This window comes from Penaeus vannamei, chromosome 22 (assembly GCF_042767895.1).
Source record: "Penaeus vannamei isolate JL-2024 chromosome 22, ASM4276789v1, whole genome shotgun sequence".
Lineage (NCBI taxonomy): Eukaryota > Metazoa > Arthropoda > Malacostraca > Decapoda > Penaeidae > Penaeus > Penaeus vannamei.
Window position 1 is genome coordinate 10,142,896 of NC_091570.1, and position 17,500 is coordinate 10,160,395.

The 17,500-nt window shown below is 35.9% G+C and overlaps 1 protein-coding gene across 2 annotated transcripts in view; it reads right to left on the minus strand.

The window, feature by feature from the left end:
* Positions 1-353: 353 nt before the first annotated feature.
* Positions 354-17,500, minus strand: part of LOC113827542 (histone-lysine N-methyltransferase SUV39H2) — a 19,100-nt gene continuing 1,953 nt past the window's right edge. The window contains exons 1-12 of one of the 2 annotated variants that reach the window (XM_027380436.2): positions 17,007-17,023; positions 16,579-16,645; positions 14,008-14,167; positions 13,230-13,573; positions 10,860-11,011; positions 5,237-5,432; positions 4,183-4,392; positions 3,848-3,982; positions 2,008-2,242; positions 1,634-1,746; positions 1,177-1,351; positions 354-812 (exon numbers count right to left, since the gene is read on the minus strand). In XM_027380436.2, the coding sequence (XP_027236237.1) occupies positions 637-812; positions 1,177-1,351; positions 1,634-1,746; positions 2,008-2,242; positions 3,848-3,982; positions 4,183-4,392; positions 5,237-5,432; positions 10,860-11,011; positions 13,230-13,573; positions 14,008-14,146 (1,875 nt within the window). In that variant the 5' untranslated portion in view covers positions 14,147-14,167; positions 16,579-16,645; positions 17,007-17,023 and the 3' untranslated portion in view covers positions 354-636. Of the gene's footprint in view, positions 813-1,176; positions 1,352-1,633; positions 1,747-2,007; positions 2,243-3,847; positions 3,983-4,182; positions 4,393-5,236; positions 5,433-10,859; positions 11,012-13,229; positions 13,574-14,007; positions 14,168-16,578; positions 16,646-17,006; positions 17,154-17,500 lie in introns of those variants that run through there. The other variant, XM_027380435.2, reaches the window with a different exon arrangement.

The following is a 17,500-nucleotide window of genomic DNA, read 5'->3' on the forward strand; positions in this document are numbered from 1 at the left end:
AGTTTGTAGAAAAAAAAAATCCTCTTCGTAAGACATACTCTAACATGTAAATAAATATAGGTTTTCTATGAACAGCAACTCAACCTATTCCTTTCTCCTTTTAACCTTCTTAGATTTAGTTGAGAATTCATTTCAAGGAAAAATTTTCAGAAGGGCGCACTTAACAATTTTTTAAAATAAATATCTAATCTACAAAACACACTTGAAACCAAATCTGTTTGTGTAACTATAATAAGAAAATAAAAGATACATTGCCTTGAAATTCACAAAGGAATTTTGCTGAATATTTTTCTAATGACACTATAACAACTTCCACTATAATGTCCAAGTTACCAATTCCCTTTGAAGAATTGTTAAAATTATAAAAAAAAAAAAAAAAAAAAAAAAATTATTGCCTTTTTCTTAGTGTTGAACTATAAAGCAATTAACTCGCTTAACTTTCTACAATTCTTGTCACGATAAGATAAAAAAATTAAAAAATCACAGGATATCAGGTATCACCAAGGCTAAATAATGCCATCAGTATTAAAATAAAAACAATGCTCCTGGAATCAATTAAGTACCATTCCATGACACACTGTGATCCAACTACATAACCAAATTCTATGTTTGCAATATAACAATAACAACGGCCCATCAGAAGAAGTACTTCCGACAGTTGGCAGCACCGCATCGGCATTCAGTCTTTCCATACTGAAGTCCCCTGTTTCCTTTGGGAGTCTTCAGTATCATGTCTGGTGAGGTTGACACTGCTCTAATTCCTTCACTTTTCTGGGGAGTTGTGACCTCTCCAAATGCATCTTCAGTAGATTCTAACATTCAGAATAAATAAAGGAAGACATTAGCAATCAAATGTATGAAGTCCTAAATCAATGAGAAGTATGAATAACACACAATGTTACTTATATTATAGTCAAAGGATATGACCTCAAAATATTTCAAGTTATCCTCTCACAATATATTTTTACTTTACATGTAAATTATAATTAACAGCACATGATTACAAGTTGCATAATTTAGTTTTACCTGTATGAAAATGACAAAATAAGTAGACCTCACTGGTATAGCCATTCCCCAAAATTTGCTTCACATAAGGACATGCAAATATTGTATATTTTCATTAATTCCTTTCTCTGGTTAATAGATATACTGACAGAAACACTGACTACAGCCCACCTTTTCCTTGATCCAAGTTTCCATTTGCCATCTGCTGGGAACCGAGTCCAGAGTTGTAGTCGAAGGTCAATTCTTCTCCCTTTTTTATGTCTCTTACACTAAATAAAGCAAGTCTAGGAAGATCGGGGTCAAGGCAGTTCACCCAAACATTAAAGACAACGAGATTTGGATCACACTGGAAAACAAACCATTAGTACATAAGAAGACTATACAAAACCATTCAAACTGATTCAGCAAAGATAAAAGCTATTATACTACACTGACAGAGGATTGACAGAGGATACTGACATTTAACTCAAGTCTGTCTGATTTTTAATGGTGTAAAACATTCAGTGATAATACAGCAGTGCAAGTTAACCCACGAAAAATAGTTGTGAATAATAAAACTAGCCAGAATCTTAAGCTTCTATGAGAGTACCCTTAAATTCATTATCCTACATATATAATTAATAATTACCGAGTGGTTGATGAAATGCGATACATTCCCATATTTTGCAGCATCAACTGTGTAAAGATTCTGATCTCCTTTGTCATAATCTAGATCAAAGAGATATGTGCAACCTTGGGCATCTGGAAAAGAATAAAAAAAAAACTAATTTCAATAAATCACTAATAACTAAAGTACACTGAACTAATTCCCCCCCTACACACACACATACACAAAAATAATAAAAATAATGTGACATCACGGACTCCATGTCTTATCATTATGTATGACCACCTTTTTTTCTGTGCTCTTCTGAAATTGGCCTGCTAGCTCCAGTTACTGTACAGTTTTCAAGTCAATATAAATTCAATTTTGTATCTCAAACAAACTACTGTCATACAAACCATAGATTTTCCCTCGTCTTTCAGCTTCCTCTGAAGTAATAACTTCTCCAACATACTCCGTAACAAAAGTATCTTTTTTAATACTTTCCATTGCTTTGACTCCCCAGCCACAACTATTTGCAGTTCGGAAGATGCTTAGGCTGACATTCCTTCCTTTTTGTACTACTCTGTTTGAGCAATGCGAGTTGCATTTGCATCTTTTATTACACTCATAAATTGGTGTGCCAAGTGATACCTAAAGAGAAAGGAAAAAAACAATCAATTACACCTAATGCAAAAATCCTTTGCAACACCTACAATGATGACTTAAATAAAAGTCCTGATATCAGGGGTTTTAATGCTTTAATTCAACTTATGGACTAAACTTTTTTTTTCTTTTTTCTTTTTTACTAGGTGTGCATATAATCCTCAGATTCAGTTACTAAAGGCCCATTTAATTGACTGTAGGAAAAAAAAATCAATCCTCAATATCATAAAGTAAGCTGGTGGTTAAGGTGTAACCATACCACACATAAGAGATATGAAATAACAAAATGTGCAAACAGCAGAAGAAAAATACAATTGCTGAAAATAAAAAAAAATAAAACCTGAAGAAAAAGGTTTTCATGCTACTAGGAGGACAGTTAACAAGAAACTCTGATGCATATCATGACGGTAATACGGGGGAAGTAAACTGGGTCATGATGAAAAAAAACAAAAAAAAACAATCTACATCTTAACCAAATGCCACCAGGAAAATGTTGCATTGACTACAGTATTCTATTGTGAAATGTCTCCACACATACATGGCTCTGCCAGTCCTCAAAAAGGAGTTAATTAGTAGACGATGTGACCTCAACTGATTTCACCTCTCCTATTTGTGGGAAAATGCTTTTTTAGCAAATGTTATCAATATATACTGTTATTTTTACACCAGATAATAATATTGAAAATCAAGGAAAAGGGTAAACAGGTGAGACAGGTTGTTCTCATAATTGACACATTGATGATGGGAGTACTTTAGAAGCCATGTATGTGTAAAAACAATTACTAAATCTAACAACTAGTGGGCATAGCATCCCCCGCATTATGTGGTTAAAGACTCAAAAGCAAGGTATCATGGACAGGCTCTTTCTTGTGGATCTTCATCACACTTCCAAAGATCACTGGACCATCATCACAAAAAAGAAAGAAAGAAAGCAAGATGATAAAGAAGAGACAGAAAGAAAGAAAGAAGAGACAGAAAGAAAGAAAGAAGAGACAGAAAGAAAGAAAGAAGAGACAGAAAGAAAGAAAGAAGAGACAGAAAGAAAGAAAGAAAGAAAGAAGAGACAGAAAAAAGAGAGAAGAGACAGAAAGAAAGAAAGAAGAGACAGAAAGAAAGAGAGAAAGAAAGAAAGAAAGAAGAGAAAGAAAGAAAGAAAGAAAGAAAGAAGAGAATGAAAGAAAGAAAGAAAGAAAGAAAGAAAGAAAGAAAGAAGAGAAAGAAAGAAAGAAAGAAAGAAGGAAAGAAAAAGAAAGAAAGAAGGAAAGAAAGAAAGAAAGAAGAGAAAGAAAGAAAGAAAAGAAGAGATAGAAGTGAAGAAGAGAAAGAAAGAAAGAAAGAAAGAAGTGAAGAAGAGAAAGAAAGAAAGAAAGAAAAAGAAAGAAGAAAGAGAAAGAAAGAAAGAAAGAAAGAAAGAGAGAAGAGAAAGAAAGAAAGAAAAGAAAGAAAGAAGAGATAGAAGTGAAGAAGAGAAAGAAAGAAAGAAAGAAAGAAAGAAAGAAAGAAAGAGAGAAGAGAAAGAAAGAGAGAAGAGAAAGAAAGAAAGGAGAGAAAGAAAGAAAGAAGAGAAAGAAAAAGAAGAGAAAGAATACTTACTTTTAGTCTCCCATACTTATTGTAGGCAAACCAAGAATTCATCTGATCAGGACAGCAGGACTTGCAGTTGTTGAAACAGTCCTCACACTCGCAGCCCAGCACTGGATCCGATGGGATTGTTACCCCTGGTCCAGCCTGTTCCATAGAAAAACAAATTCATTTTACTTATAATTCTTAACAAGTAATGCTGATAGGAGGAGCTATAGATTCATGAACATGACATTAAAATGACAAATATATCAAGAGGCCTTTTAGTTTCAGGAAGGTGTAGAATCTTTATGTCTTATGTTTGTTACTATTTAAGCATACACTGAATCTGAAGTAAAATTACTTACTCTTAATTCATTGATGTATATAAAATTCATTGCTGGTAGCTCAAGGTCAACATTATTCTCCACACTCAGTTTAGCAGGATCACTGCATACTGAATTGATTTTTCGCTCCCACATGCGTAGTTCAGCTAACTGCTTTTTGCGCTTTGTCTCTACCTCTCTTAACGTTACATGCTCCACTAATGTCTGTATTAGTTTATCATATCTCTCTCTCTGCCAAGTGAATATAAAAAAAATCATAAAACATATATGCAATCTGAACAATATCATACAAATCTTGACAGCCTTACATTTTATCACTTTCTATAACAGAAAACTGTTACTCATGAAATTCACATAAACATCTATGTAAGGGACAGTCACACTGGTCTATTCTGTCCAGGGATCCTAAGAGAGAATGGGATGCTTCCCAAGCTGGGATGGGATCTGAGATAAAAATCCCTAGCCAGCGCAGAATTGGTGTGTCAGTATTTCATCGCTAGCCAAACCAGGAAATATATTGCCAAAACAAAAACTTTAATATATTTACAAGTAACCTCATTACTTCAAATCCTAAAAAGGGATTATTTTATGTTAAAACCAATCTATTTTTGAAGCACCAAGACATATTGCATCAAATAATAAGGTCTCATTAAATTTGTACAAAAATCAGATAAACATTTATTTGACCAACAAACATCAACCCACTCCGACACGCCAAAGACATGGAGGTCTCTTCAGAAGTTATTTACTCCTTGTTGGATAAAGTGAAAGCCAAATGGCCGTTATGCAATACCAATCATAAGGATTATAAAAGCAAGAATTAGAGAAGAACATTAATGGATGAAATAAGCAAGGAACCTTGTCCCAAACGTTGTAACCGCTGAACTGAGATGTTAGATCTCTCCGAGGGGATACTGTATGTAGTGTGACCAATCCCAAGCTGCAACTGACCAGACTTCAGCAAGGCTGTCTAGGGATCCCAGGAGAGAGAAGACTAGTATGACCATTGCTTAAGGCATAATTTTCAAATTTGAGAAAATCTAAAAAAATAAAGGAAACAATTGCCACTTCCTACCTTTCTTGTTGAAATAACTTTGTCTGCTAATTCAGTAATTTTAAACTCCATCTTGGGAACCACTGGCTTTGGAGATAACAAGACCTTTAGTGATTTCTCCAAATTCTGCCTGGCTGGGTCAGATGCAATAGCCAGGATTGCCTGCCGCTGCAGTTCCTTTGTACTTGGGTCATTGGGCAGTGGATAACTGCTGAACCTGAAAATCATTTAAATCAAAATTGTAAAGAAATAAAAACCATCATGATTAACACATAATTTTAAACATACCTTCTCTTTTTTACAACATTCAGGATATAGGATGGCCAAAAAGCAACAGCTTTTTCCTAAATCATAATATCATAGTCATCGCAAATGACGAAAGCTTCTAATAGCTTTTATTCTTATTATTCTAAATCCAGCTTGAAAAGTATAGGAGGAAACCAAGATATCTTTATAAAAAGTGCCGAGTTATGATGACCATGCTACATAGGCAGAGAAAATTCAACACTGAGTCAAGGCTGGTCGTACATGCCCCTGCACCAAGAATAACTCACATAAATATTCAGGCCCACAACATATATTAAATCACCAGTAGCCATTAACTATATATGAAATGCATACAAGCTTGTTTGAGCACAGTGTATGGATAAATTCAATAAAATAACCACAGAAATGGTTACATACAATTTTCTTTATGTTGTGTGCATTTAATGTGATAGCATTATGAGGATTATGAGGAGCATAGATATCCTCCACCAAAAAGAAAAAAGAAAAATGCATGAATAAATATCTTTGTTTACATCCCAACTCAAAATGGAAACCAATCTTCATCTGCTTATGCCCTTGTTACATCAAGGTGGACTTTAATTATCATATGTCTGTTTCCTGCTTCATGTATGGAGCAACAAACCAACAAACTCCCTGAAACATTCTAGCTCAAGACACTTTTTAAACTCCTTAAATATCTATTTTGAGCCAAAAAATTGGGGGTTAATATGGAGTTTTGCTTAAGGCCAAATCAGTTAATCAAAAGTTTACTGTATCATGAAAATTGAGTTGAATGTTGCAAAAGGAGATATTTTTCTTTCATTTGTTCAAACAGAATTAAAAAAAAAAAAAAAAAAAAAAGCTAGACTTTGATGGTAACTTTATAAAATTATTACACCCTCATAAGGAATGGTTCCTGTAAGGATTTCAGTTTAGTTATTTTGTAGGATTTATTACATGCAGATTAAGTAACAAACGCAAAAAAGTGCATTCCACTGACAAAAGGAGTAATACTTTTAAGTATAATTTCAAGAAAATTAGTAACAATGATTGACGAAGATAACTAAACATGCTGTAAACCAGTGGCTCTGAACCTCTTTCAAGTCACAGACCCCTTTAAGAATCTAATGATGAACTCTGGAGCCCCCTCCCATAAATATTCACATAAACAATTTTGCATGGAATGTTCATAATGTATTTTATCTATTGAGATTTGATTGCCTCATGAATGTGAGAGACAAGTATTATTAAACTTGAAGGTAAAAATCTAAAAAGTCACGCTCCTTTTTATGAAAAAAGCAATGGTCAGGTTTGTATTGCTCACAAACTCCCTAAAACCCGGGGGTGGGGGGTCATGAATCCCTGGTTGAGAGCCCCTGTTTTAAATAAATTGAAAATCTGATGTATTGGAAAGGCATTGAAACTACGTTGAGGCTTTTATTTCAATTTCCATTGAACTTTTTATCAACGCTTTATACATTTTGAGAAAACTATTGGTTAATGGTTGAAATAAATAAATGTGTTAGACATCAAAGGTCATATGGCACTATTGTAAAGTATTTTTTGGGAAAAGAGTAAAAATTACTAAATTATTAGACAATATGTGTCAGATAGGTTACAGAGCATTATAGGATAGTATGGTAGTGAAGAGTAAAGAGAGTAGAGAAAATCAAGTAAAGCAGGGATTAGCAAAAAGGGGAAGGGGATATGGGCATAGGGTGATTAGATCAAATGGAGAGGGAGAGGAACACTGGATAAGGAAAACTGGCAAAGGAGCCATTATGAAACAGTTAACAGGTAACACACCTAGAGATGGATTTTGGAGAAGTAGGAGAATAAATCCAGGGAATGAGATAAAGGAACAGGGAAAGGTGGTGAAGCATCAGGAAGAATGTCAAGGAGGGGAAGGATCTGGAGGACATTGTTGCAACAGAAAGGAGTCAAGTGTGCATCCAGGTGGAAGTGGTAAGGATAATGGGGAAAGGGGAGGGGATTGGTGTACCTGGCACAGCAGAGGATGGGGAGTGCTGGGAGAGTAGGAAGAGGGGTGGGGGGAATTTGAGGAAGAGGATGGATATCAGCAAATACTTTGAATGTAGAGGGGATAGGAACAAAGAGATTGGAATGTTATCTTGGGTCATGTTTAGGAAGTTTTGGATGTCTTCAAGATTTTTCGGAGGGGAGATGGGTGGAGAGGTCTGAGAAAATAAAGTTTTCTTGTGAGGAGGAGAAGAGGGGATAGATGTCCAAGGAGTAAGGGAAGAAGTGGGTGAAGGAATGGATGTGGTAGATGGGGGAATGCTTACATTGCCTAATGCAACAAGTAAAGTGAGAAGGAGTGGGTAGGCATCAGGAAAGTGGTAGAGACTGGAATATCTGGGAAAGTGGTAGAGACTGGAATATCTGGGAAAGTGGTAGAGACTGGAATATCTGGGAAAGTGGTAGAGACTGGAATATCTGGGAAAGTGGTAGAGACTGGAATATCTGGGAAAGTGGTAGAGACTGGAATATCTGGGAAAGTGGTAGAGACTGGAATATCTGGGAAAGTGGTAGAGACTGGAATATCTGGATTTACACTAAAAGGAATTTGACTAGGGGAGATAGGAAGTAGGATGGTTCAGGGTAGAGGGAAAAGATGCTTGGGGAGATGCTGAGAGATCTTGAGATGGGAGGGGAGCTGAGCAAAAAATTGTTCTGGAATATAGTATAGTGAAACCTAGTTTGAAATGGACATCCGCTACCTCAGATTCTAGTTTGTAAGCAAAACAGCTCCTATAATTACGGGGGCCATCACAATGGGCACACATGCAAGACTGAGCATAGTAATTTGAATGGTTTGAATGGTTGGGCACATAGAGGACAGCTGGTGGTGGAGTGACAATATGTGGCTAGGTGGCCAAAACACCAACAGGACACTCCAACAATACAAAATTCATGGAGGTGGTCATGCCTATGGAAGCTAATCTTGGCAATATTGGTGTAGGAGGAATAGTGTAGCAGTGTACTACCACTGCATCACAGTCAACAAGGCATGCAAGCTGATTGTTTTCACAGTCTAACCAGTTCTTGTCATAGAGAGGACAATCAGTTGAGGAGACAGAAACAGTTCCAGTACAAGTATTAAGAGAGGAGTGATGCTGGGCAGGAATAGGTGTTCCACTGAGGTCAGTCGGGGTGGGTAGCTTGGAACTCAGATGAAACTGTGACAAGGCGTAAACAATTGGAATGACTGCGAAAGGAAACTCTGACTACTTGTTTTGAAAGACACTGTTGGAAAAGAAGAGTATTGTCAGTGTAAGGGGCTGTAGGGAGAATCACAAAGAATCAATCCCACTTGGCTGGGCTACAAAAGTACTCAAAGGATGTGTAAAGATGCAAGCAGTAGAAGGACAAGTGTGGGAGGAAGATGGGGTGGTGTGCAGTGAGGCATGCTGTAGGGAGGAGAGGGAGGGCTAGATAACTAAAAAGACTGTGCAGTAGGAGATGGAGTAGGGAAGTTGGGAAAGAGGAAAGAGCATATTCTGAAAGCTGAATAATGATCTTGGTAAATGATTCAGAGGTAATATTAGTATCAGTAGTTAGATAGGCTAGTTGATGAAAAGGAAAACCTTAGTACCCTAATAAGGATAAAAAAATTTCATTATTGGCCATGGAGAGCCTGAAATAAGTGAGGAAAAGAAACTGTCTACCCCTCATGGTCCCTCAGGTGATTAACCAAGGGAATACCATGCCCATGGCATGGTATTCTGTTCAGAACTGACACAAAGCCCGCCTTTTCTCCTTTCAGAACAGCACTCACACCTTAGGAAGTGGACAGAAGGGGATGAAGAAAAGAAGGAAAAGGAAAGGTGGAGAACTAACAACCATGCAAAATTAGTTTGAGGCGAGGGTTGAGGTCCACAGTAGGGGTGATCCCCTACACTGGGCTTTAGTCTCCATCTCTTAAATCCCCATCGACAACAAGCAAGGGTGTAGGGGGGGGTAGAAAACTAAAAGGTAAATTTCAAACATCCTCTTCGCAGTTTTCTGTGCAAGTAAGTTTATGCAAATATTCTGTGAGAATAATACTGCAGATAGTCATGGTGTAAAGAAGCAAATATACTATCATTTCTCTGTGAATAATAACTACTTCAAAATTCAGCATAATGTTTTCTACAGCAAAAATCACTATATACCTATAATCCAAAAATTAATTAAAGATTCTAAACCAAATACTAATATTTTAAGTTACATGAGTTGCTGTAATTCCAGGCTGGCTGAAAGAAATTAGACAGCAAAATTAAAAACAGCAGAGCTATTATCCAAACATTTTCCTCTGACACCAAAAGTTCTTAATAGCTTTACTTGTAAATCTTATTTTTCATTTTAATTCTTAATTTACATTAATCTATAACACTAGACAATCAGTGCTATTCACTACTAACATGACAGTTTTGAGGGAGAGCAAAAACACACATTCTGGGAGAACAAGTCAGACATCATTTGTTTCCTCCCTCAAAAATTCAACATTAATGATGCAACTACATTCTCATTGGATGTACCCATAACCTTATTTACCCTAAATATCCCACAAATAGCTAATCACCATGTTAACCCATTGACACCCAGAAAATTCTCCATCTGTTTTATGTTGATTCTTTTCTTTTTTCTTAGATCCCTAAGTTTTCTTTGCCACAGTCATGCACTGTATGTCAGAAAGTGGCAGGGAGTTTTCCCTTATCTTTCTTCATATCAATGGGAAATACACTATGTCTTCTAATATATCTGGTAGGGACTGGTAAGTTTCCTCTAACCACACCCATGATATCATATCCATACTCTTATTCCCTTGCTGGCCTTCTTCTCCCTAAGCAAGTTATAGTCATGTTCTTTACCAGTCTCCTCTTATACATGGAACATATTAAATGTAAAGTAATAAGTATGGTACTAAAAGACATATTTCCCATAGCTAACCCCCTATCTTTTCCACTCCTATATTTGCCCTCCACACACCATAATACTGTGTGAGAGTCATCTAGTATATCATTACCTTTTTACTAAATTATATTACCCAAGAGGAGAATATATACCAGCTTGAAGTCTTCCAGTTCTTAGGGGATTAAATGATAAAATAAAACCACAGTGGATAGTGTGTATATACATGCAATCCCAGTGTCAATGGGTTAACATACAACAGATTCCCTTCACAGCATCAATAAACAATGAAATAGCTTCCTTACAAACAATTAAGGTGTCAGACACCCATACGAAAACACCTACTCCCAAACATACAACAAAAATGATAAAACAATGGAAAAGCAACTTTCTAACTAAAATCTATAGCCTCAAAAACATTATTTCATTCAATAAAGAATACATTTTGAAAGCATATACTTACTCTTCTTCTGATGTCAGTCCATCTCTATGAAGATATCTTGCCTTGTAAAAATCAACAAGTAGTTCTGCACAGCTGGTCAAGTTTTCTGAAGGTTCCCAGGTGTTGTCTTCCGGACCATAGCCTCGCCATAATACATTGTAAAAGTACTGACCCTGTGTTGAAAATAATCATGTAAAGTTTTCATATTGTCATTTAAATAATCCTACAGTTGTACCATTTAGAAATTCAATTATACAATGCAAATTTTTGTTCTAATAATACAATAAAACTATAAATCTGTTACTGGTACATATGCACAAGAAGATATGAGATATAGAACTACTATAATTCTGATGAATGGTCAATGGTTAACTGTTGAAACAAATAAATATGCTAGACATCTGTCATATAGCACTATGGTAAAGTATCGTGGTGAAAAGTGTAAATGAGTTAACGATTAGTATAAGGAGTGTTAAATGTCAAAGGTTATAGTGTTACAGGGTAGTATGATAGGGAAAAGGGCAAAGAAGGGATGCAAATGATGTAAATCAGACGTTCATACAGGAAAGAGTTAAGGGTGTAGGGCGACTGGATGGAATGGGGAGTATCTATTGTTGATTGTTAGGGAAGCGATATGAACATTGCTTTATAAAGAGATGAAGGGACTGGAGAAGGAATATCCGGAAAAGCATCAAGAGAGGAGGAATCCAGAGGAGAACACTGTTGCGACAGAAGGGATTTACGCGAGTATCCAGGTGGGAGAGGTAAGAATAATGGAGAACAAAAAGGGAATGGTGTACATGGAGAAGAGGATGGGGTTTGTTGAAAAAGAGGAGGAAGAGGCATATGGGAAACTTGTGGGGAAGAAGGATGGATAGCGGCAAATGCTTTGAATGTAGAGGGAATACGAAAAGTGGGATTGGAGGGTGGGTGAGGGAGTGAAACATTTTCTTGGGTCATGCCTAGGAATTTTTGGATGTCTTCAAGAGTTTCTGGAGGGGATTTGGGTAGAGAGGTCCAAGAAACAAAGGATCTCGTGAGGAGGAGAAGTGGGAATAGATGTTCGAGAAACAGAGGAAAAGGAGGATGTAGGAGAGGGTGTGGAGAGCTAAGACAGAGTAGAATGTTTAGGTTGTCTGGTGCGATCTGTAAGTGAGGGGGAGGAAGGGTAGGTATCAGAGAAGTGGTAGAGATTGGAGTATCTGGATTTAGAATGGAAAAGGGATTTGACTGGGGGACAGGAAGAATAGAGGTAGGATAGCTCTGGGTAGAAGGAAGATATACTGGGGCATATACAAAGATATCTTGTGGAGATGGGGGGAGGGGGGGGTGCAGAGCATAGGAATGTTTTGGAATAGGTAGAGAGAGAAAAACCTCGTCGTCGTGCTTCCTGTCTAGCCTCACAAATTATAGTCATGTTTAGAGTTTGAATTTGAGAACTGCTACCTCACATTCGAGCTTATAGGCAGAGCAGCTCCTATAAAATATGGGTCCATAGAGGGCAGTGGGCTGTGGAGTGTCAAGTGTTTGGCTGGGTGGCCAAAACACCAATATTTCTGATATTGACGGGGAAGGGGTCAATATGGTCAGACATGGTAGGACAATTCACCAATATAAGCTTCATGAGGGAGGTCATGTCTAAGGAAAGTAATCTTGGCAATATTCACTTGGGACTTACGCTGGCCTCTGGGAGGAATAGCATAGCACTGTACTACTACTGCATCATAATCAGCAAGGCAGGTAAGTTAGCCATTTTCACAATCTGACCAGTTCTTGTCATAAATGGGACAATCAGTCAGAGGGATAGAAACAATTCCAGTACAAGTATTAAGAGAGAGGTGAGGTTTGGCAGGAATGGGTTTGCCATGAACTTGGGATTCTGATGTAACTGTGAAATCATCAATGCCAAACTTCATATAAAATTCTACTCTCTTGTGAATGGGTTCATAACATCATAATTATAATATAGCAACAATAATATTGGCAATTATAATAATAATGAAAATAATCAACAACAATAATAATAATTAATACTAATAACAATAACAACAAAAAAGTAATAATAATAATAATAATAATAACATCAGTAGCAATTATATTGATAATATAATATATTAATTAATCTAATTCAGGGAATGGGGTAATCAAGCAAGATCGTGTAGTCCTAGCAACTGACTCCCTGGTGACTAAGCACTTGCAAAGCCAACTATGCGTAAACAAAACTGTTAAAACAAAACTACTGTGGATAGTGCATGTAGCTGGCACCAATGGGTTAAAAAAAAATCTAAGGGTAAAAAACTACTGCAAAATTCAAATTTTGATTTCATCAACAAGAAGCACAAAATCATTCACACCACCACTTCTTTAAAAAAATCCTCTATAGAGTCTTACCTCACTCCTCTTAAAGTTGACAATGGTCTCAACTTCGTATTCTGCTTCATCCTCCTCCTGAGATACTACACTGCTATTTTGTTTCTGGTTCTCAGCCTTGTCTACTATTGTAAGGTAATCCTCAATCAGACTTCTGCGTGGTCGTTTAACATTCTTTGGTGATTGGGGGCCTTCTGAATGCCTGTGGCGTCTTTTCTTTTCTGGCATTCGAGCTTTAGAAGATTCTGCCGACTTTTGTAAGGGTTTGCTTGTTTCATAGCCAGGTACCAACAAGTCTTCATCATTGCCAGCTTCTGAGGCAGGGGGTGTAATGCTGACTGTTGCTTCATCTTTTACAGCATTGCCTGAAATTTCACCAAAATTTAGTGCATACCCATGGTAAAGATAAACAACTCCTATCTTTATCATCTGACTTAATAAAGCTTTTATTATAAAAGTAAACACGATCATATAAAAAATAAGTAAATAAATAAAATCTCAAACACATATTTACCTACAGAAACAAAGACATGCACTGGCATTACTTTCCTAACTTTTACACCAACCTAACAGAAAAAGTTATTTCTTCAAAATAAAACTAGTCATGTACAAAGCTAAAAGAAACTCATATTTCAAGGTATTATGATAATCACTTATTTCCCTGAATATGCACAATAATTGAACAGGCTCTCCATAGAGATTATAATATAAACACAAATTTTGTCACACACAGTTGACTTATATTCCTCTTTATAGGTCATGAAAGTTTTGCTCTTGCTCTATCCATTAGATACCATACCATTGTGCTGAGGTGTTTGGCCAATGTTCTCGCTGGACTGATCCCTTTCTGTCTTTAGACCTGATGCACCTGTCTTTGCTGTTGTTTCTGGCTCCAAGTCAAAATTCTGTTTATCCCAGCCACTCAAGACATTTCCCATATCCAGTAAGTTCCCTTCCACCTAAATAAGACAATGAAAATAATAGAGTTATATATGTTATATTACTAAAAGTAAAGTAAACATATCTTACTTACTTTGGAAATGGTCACACAACACAAAAATGCAACATTTGTTGTTGTTTTTACAGCACCTCTGAATAAAAAAAACTGAAAATACAAAACCTTTTTTTTTTTCTGTACTTCATGATTTAACGCAACATGAATGTATATATGTATAGACCTCTCTGACTGTGGGACCTTAGGCCACCTTCACAAAAAGGTTATTGAATTTTCTTTGACATATTTAAGGTCTCTCCTAAAAACAGTTATTGAATCCAAAATTAGTCAAACCTATGAGTCACACTTCTGTTGAATTACAAAGTTAACACAAAATTAGAACTAATATTTACATTTTTAAAAGACCTTCTATTAACCATAATTGAATAAAAATTATGAAAAAATATTAGTGCACTGATCCTCAAGTACATAATGACAGCAACATCACATACTTAATAAAATTTATGTTTACACAGCACCCTCTACATTTGTTATGCTTGTATCAGCTGTGAAAGCATGTAGCACCATTTGTATTTATCCAAAAGAAAACTAGGAACCAGCCCAATTAACATTTGGCAAGTAAAAATTTGGCATGAAAGTTTTCAAATCATTCCTGATGCAGAATTATCTTCAACAACCGTAAACTCGCATTATTGTTATCTGCTTCTGTCAACGACAAACTTTGGAGTCTATGACCTTCCTTGAATACTGCCCCCAATTCAAGTCTCAGACTAGTGTCTTTGGTCAGGTCTAGCCACATGAATCATCTAAGGATGACCTCAAGCATTATTTGCCCATATCCTGCTTATTCTTTCACAGGCAGTGATGATCTAGTCAGTGATAATCTTACTTTTTCAAATATCACTGAACAGTTATAACACCATTAAAAATATTTTGAAGCCAGCTGGGAGGTGCCAAGCAAAAGGCGGTGTAATTGCAACCAAAATAGGAGGCTAGACAACTGGATCATGGCCGAGTGTGAATAATGGAACCCAGGCTTAAAGCATTTCCATTAGGCTCAAATAGTGGGCATGCCCAAGAAGCAATGTCAGAGGTAGGTAAATTACTGGTTAAACAACAGTTTCACTTTCAAACCAGTTATTTAACCAGCAGTCTGCCTATCTCTGATGTCACTTCTTGGGTATGCCAGCCAGTCAAGCCTATGCATTTGGACATGCCTTAACCTGACATTTCACTTCTCAATACAACCTCATTACAACCTTGCCAAAGGTCCTTCCTTATTCAAAGTGTCTTTACTATGTTTTTACAAACATTAACTTTTTTTTTAAAGTGGCTAATAAAGTCCATGCTAATCACACTTTAGGTCTGGTATATATGTTACAAGTGTCTTATCTTGCTGTAAAACACACATGACTGTTGTATCTGTTCTTGCTCTTTTCCCTTTTTATATGTAGGTCTAATACATCTCCTGTAGATATAAGCACTCTATTATACTACAAACATTAAAAAAGGTGCAAGGCTGTGAGAGAGAGAGAGAGAAAATTTATATAAAATCTAATGGGTTTGGAGATAAACAAAGATTAAAAGCAATCATTACAGGGTTAGCAGAAAAAACTGTCTTTGAGTTAGACCAAATATTAAGCATTCTCACTCATACACATTGTCTTATAGGTAAATCTTATCAAGTATTGTATATTTCATTTGGTTATATTAATTAGTTCTCTTATTAAAGCTGAGCTAGATCTCTAGATGTAAAGCAAGGAATATCCAGAATGATTAAAGCTTATAGAAAATGGAATAGCAGACAATTTTTGGTTTTCCTCCTCACCTAGCCCAATGGTAAAAAGATACTTAAAGAAACCCTGAAGTTTACCCAATTGCCACATTTGGCAAGAATACTTGCCATGCCATATAGTTATATAAGTTTATTTATTGTCTTTGCAAATAGATAGCTCTACATGTATTTAGCCACCAAGGAGTCAGTTATCAGTCCTATGTATCTCACCTGTTTACCATTTTCCTTGATTTTTATAACACTCTTTTTATATCATTTTATAGTCTCTAATGTTATTAATAATGCTATACCATTCTAATAATCATAATATCAGTAAGAATAATAACAGTATCATTATGAAGAGTGTTAGAATGAAAAACATATTTTCCTGCCATTTCAAGGAATGGGTAAGTCAGGTGTGATCATTAGGTACTCCTTGGTGGCAGAGTACATGTGGAGCCATCTGTATGCAACAAAATTCACAAAAAGCTGCTGGGGACCACACATAAATCTGTGGTGGTTGGGTTAATGATGTTCTTTCATAAATTCTCACATCAGAAATGGTGAACTTTGTTAAACTGTTTTAGCACAAACTGGAAACTATCCTTGGCTTGCAGTACTTTACTGAGAGGAACCTCTACCTTCTGAGAAAGGGACCTCTACCTGAGAGATCTATGCCAATATTGGAAGTGAAGATTTGAAGAGATTCTGGAGGAGAGAAGATAAAAAGAAGAGGAGAGAGAGAAAAAAAATCCTTTGTAATGAAGATAGTGAAGAAACAGTAGGGTTCTTAGTATGCCAAACCCATAATATTCCTTTGTCTAATTTCAGAGACTATAAAAAAAATAGGTTTCCTTTACACTTCATCCAAGTTATTCTTAGAGTATATTTGATGCATTTAATTGGAAATGCATCATTATTTCAAGTAAGAATTTGCATGCTTTCTCCTTAAATACACTAACGTGCATACTATGAAATAGCAAAGAATGTTTAAAATGAAATCAAAATACTAAAATGCAGTCAAAACTAAGCATATTCAATAAAAGTATTGAAAGACAACATATCTCACCTGTTTCAGGTAGTAAGTAAACTTCTTGAGAAATTCAGGATCAGGGAAGAAGAAACTTTTGGACTTGTATAATATAAAGGCCTGTTTTGTCCTGGAGAAAGCCTCATGCAACTCCTTGAAGCAACCATCAAGTTTTTCTTGGGCCTCCTTTAAAAAAAAGAGTACATATGTTCAGTGGAATCCAATATATTGGATATCAACTCAAAATCTGAGGAAACAGAAGAATATCCATATTGGGCTGATAAAAGGTAATGTGAAATATTATAAATGTTTGATAAAATGGAAAAGACTATCTTACAAAGTACCTATACAATTAAAGTGGATCTTTTATTTAAAAAAAAAAAAAAAAAATCTCTGAAATTTCAAACTGAAGTAATCATTTTGGGAGGACAAGATAGATAGAGAAATATTTAAAACAAGATAAATCAACAATATGAAACACTAGATGAAATATACATGCTTTACAATACATTAAAAATACTATATTTTATTAG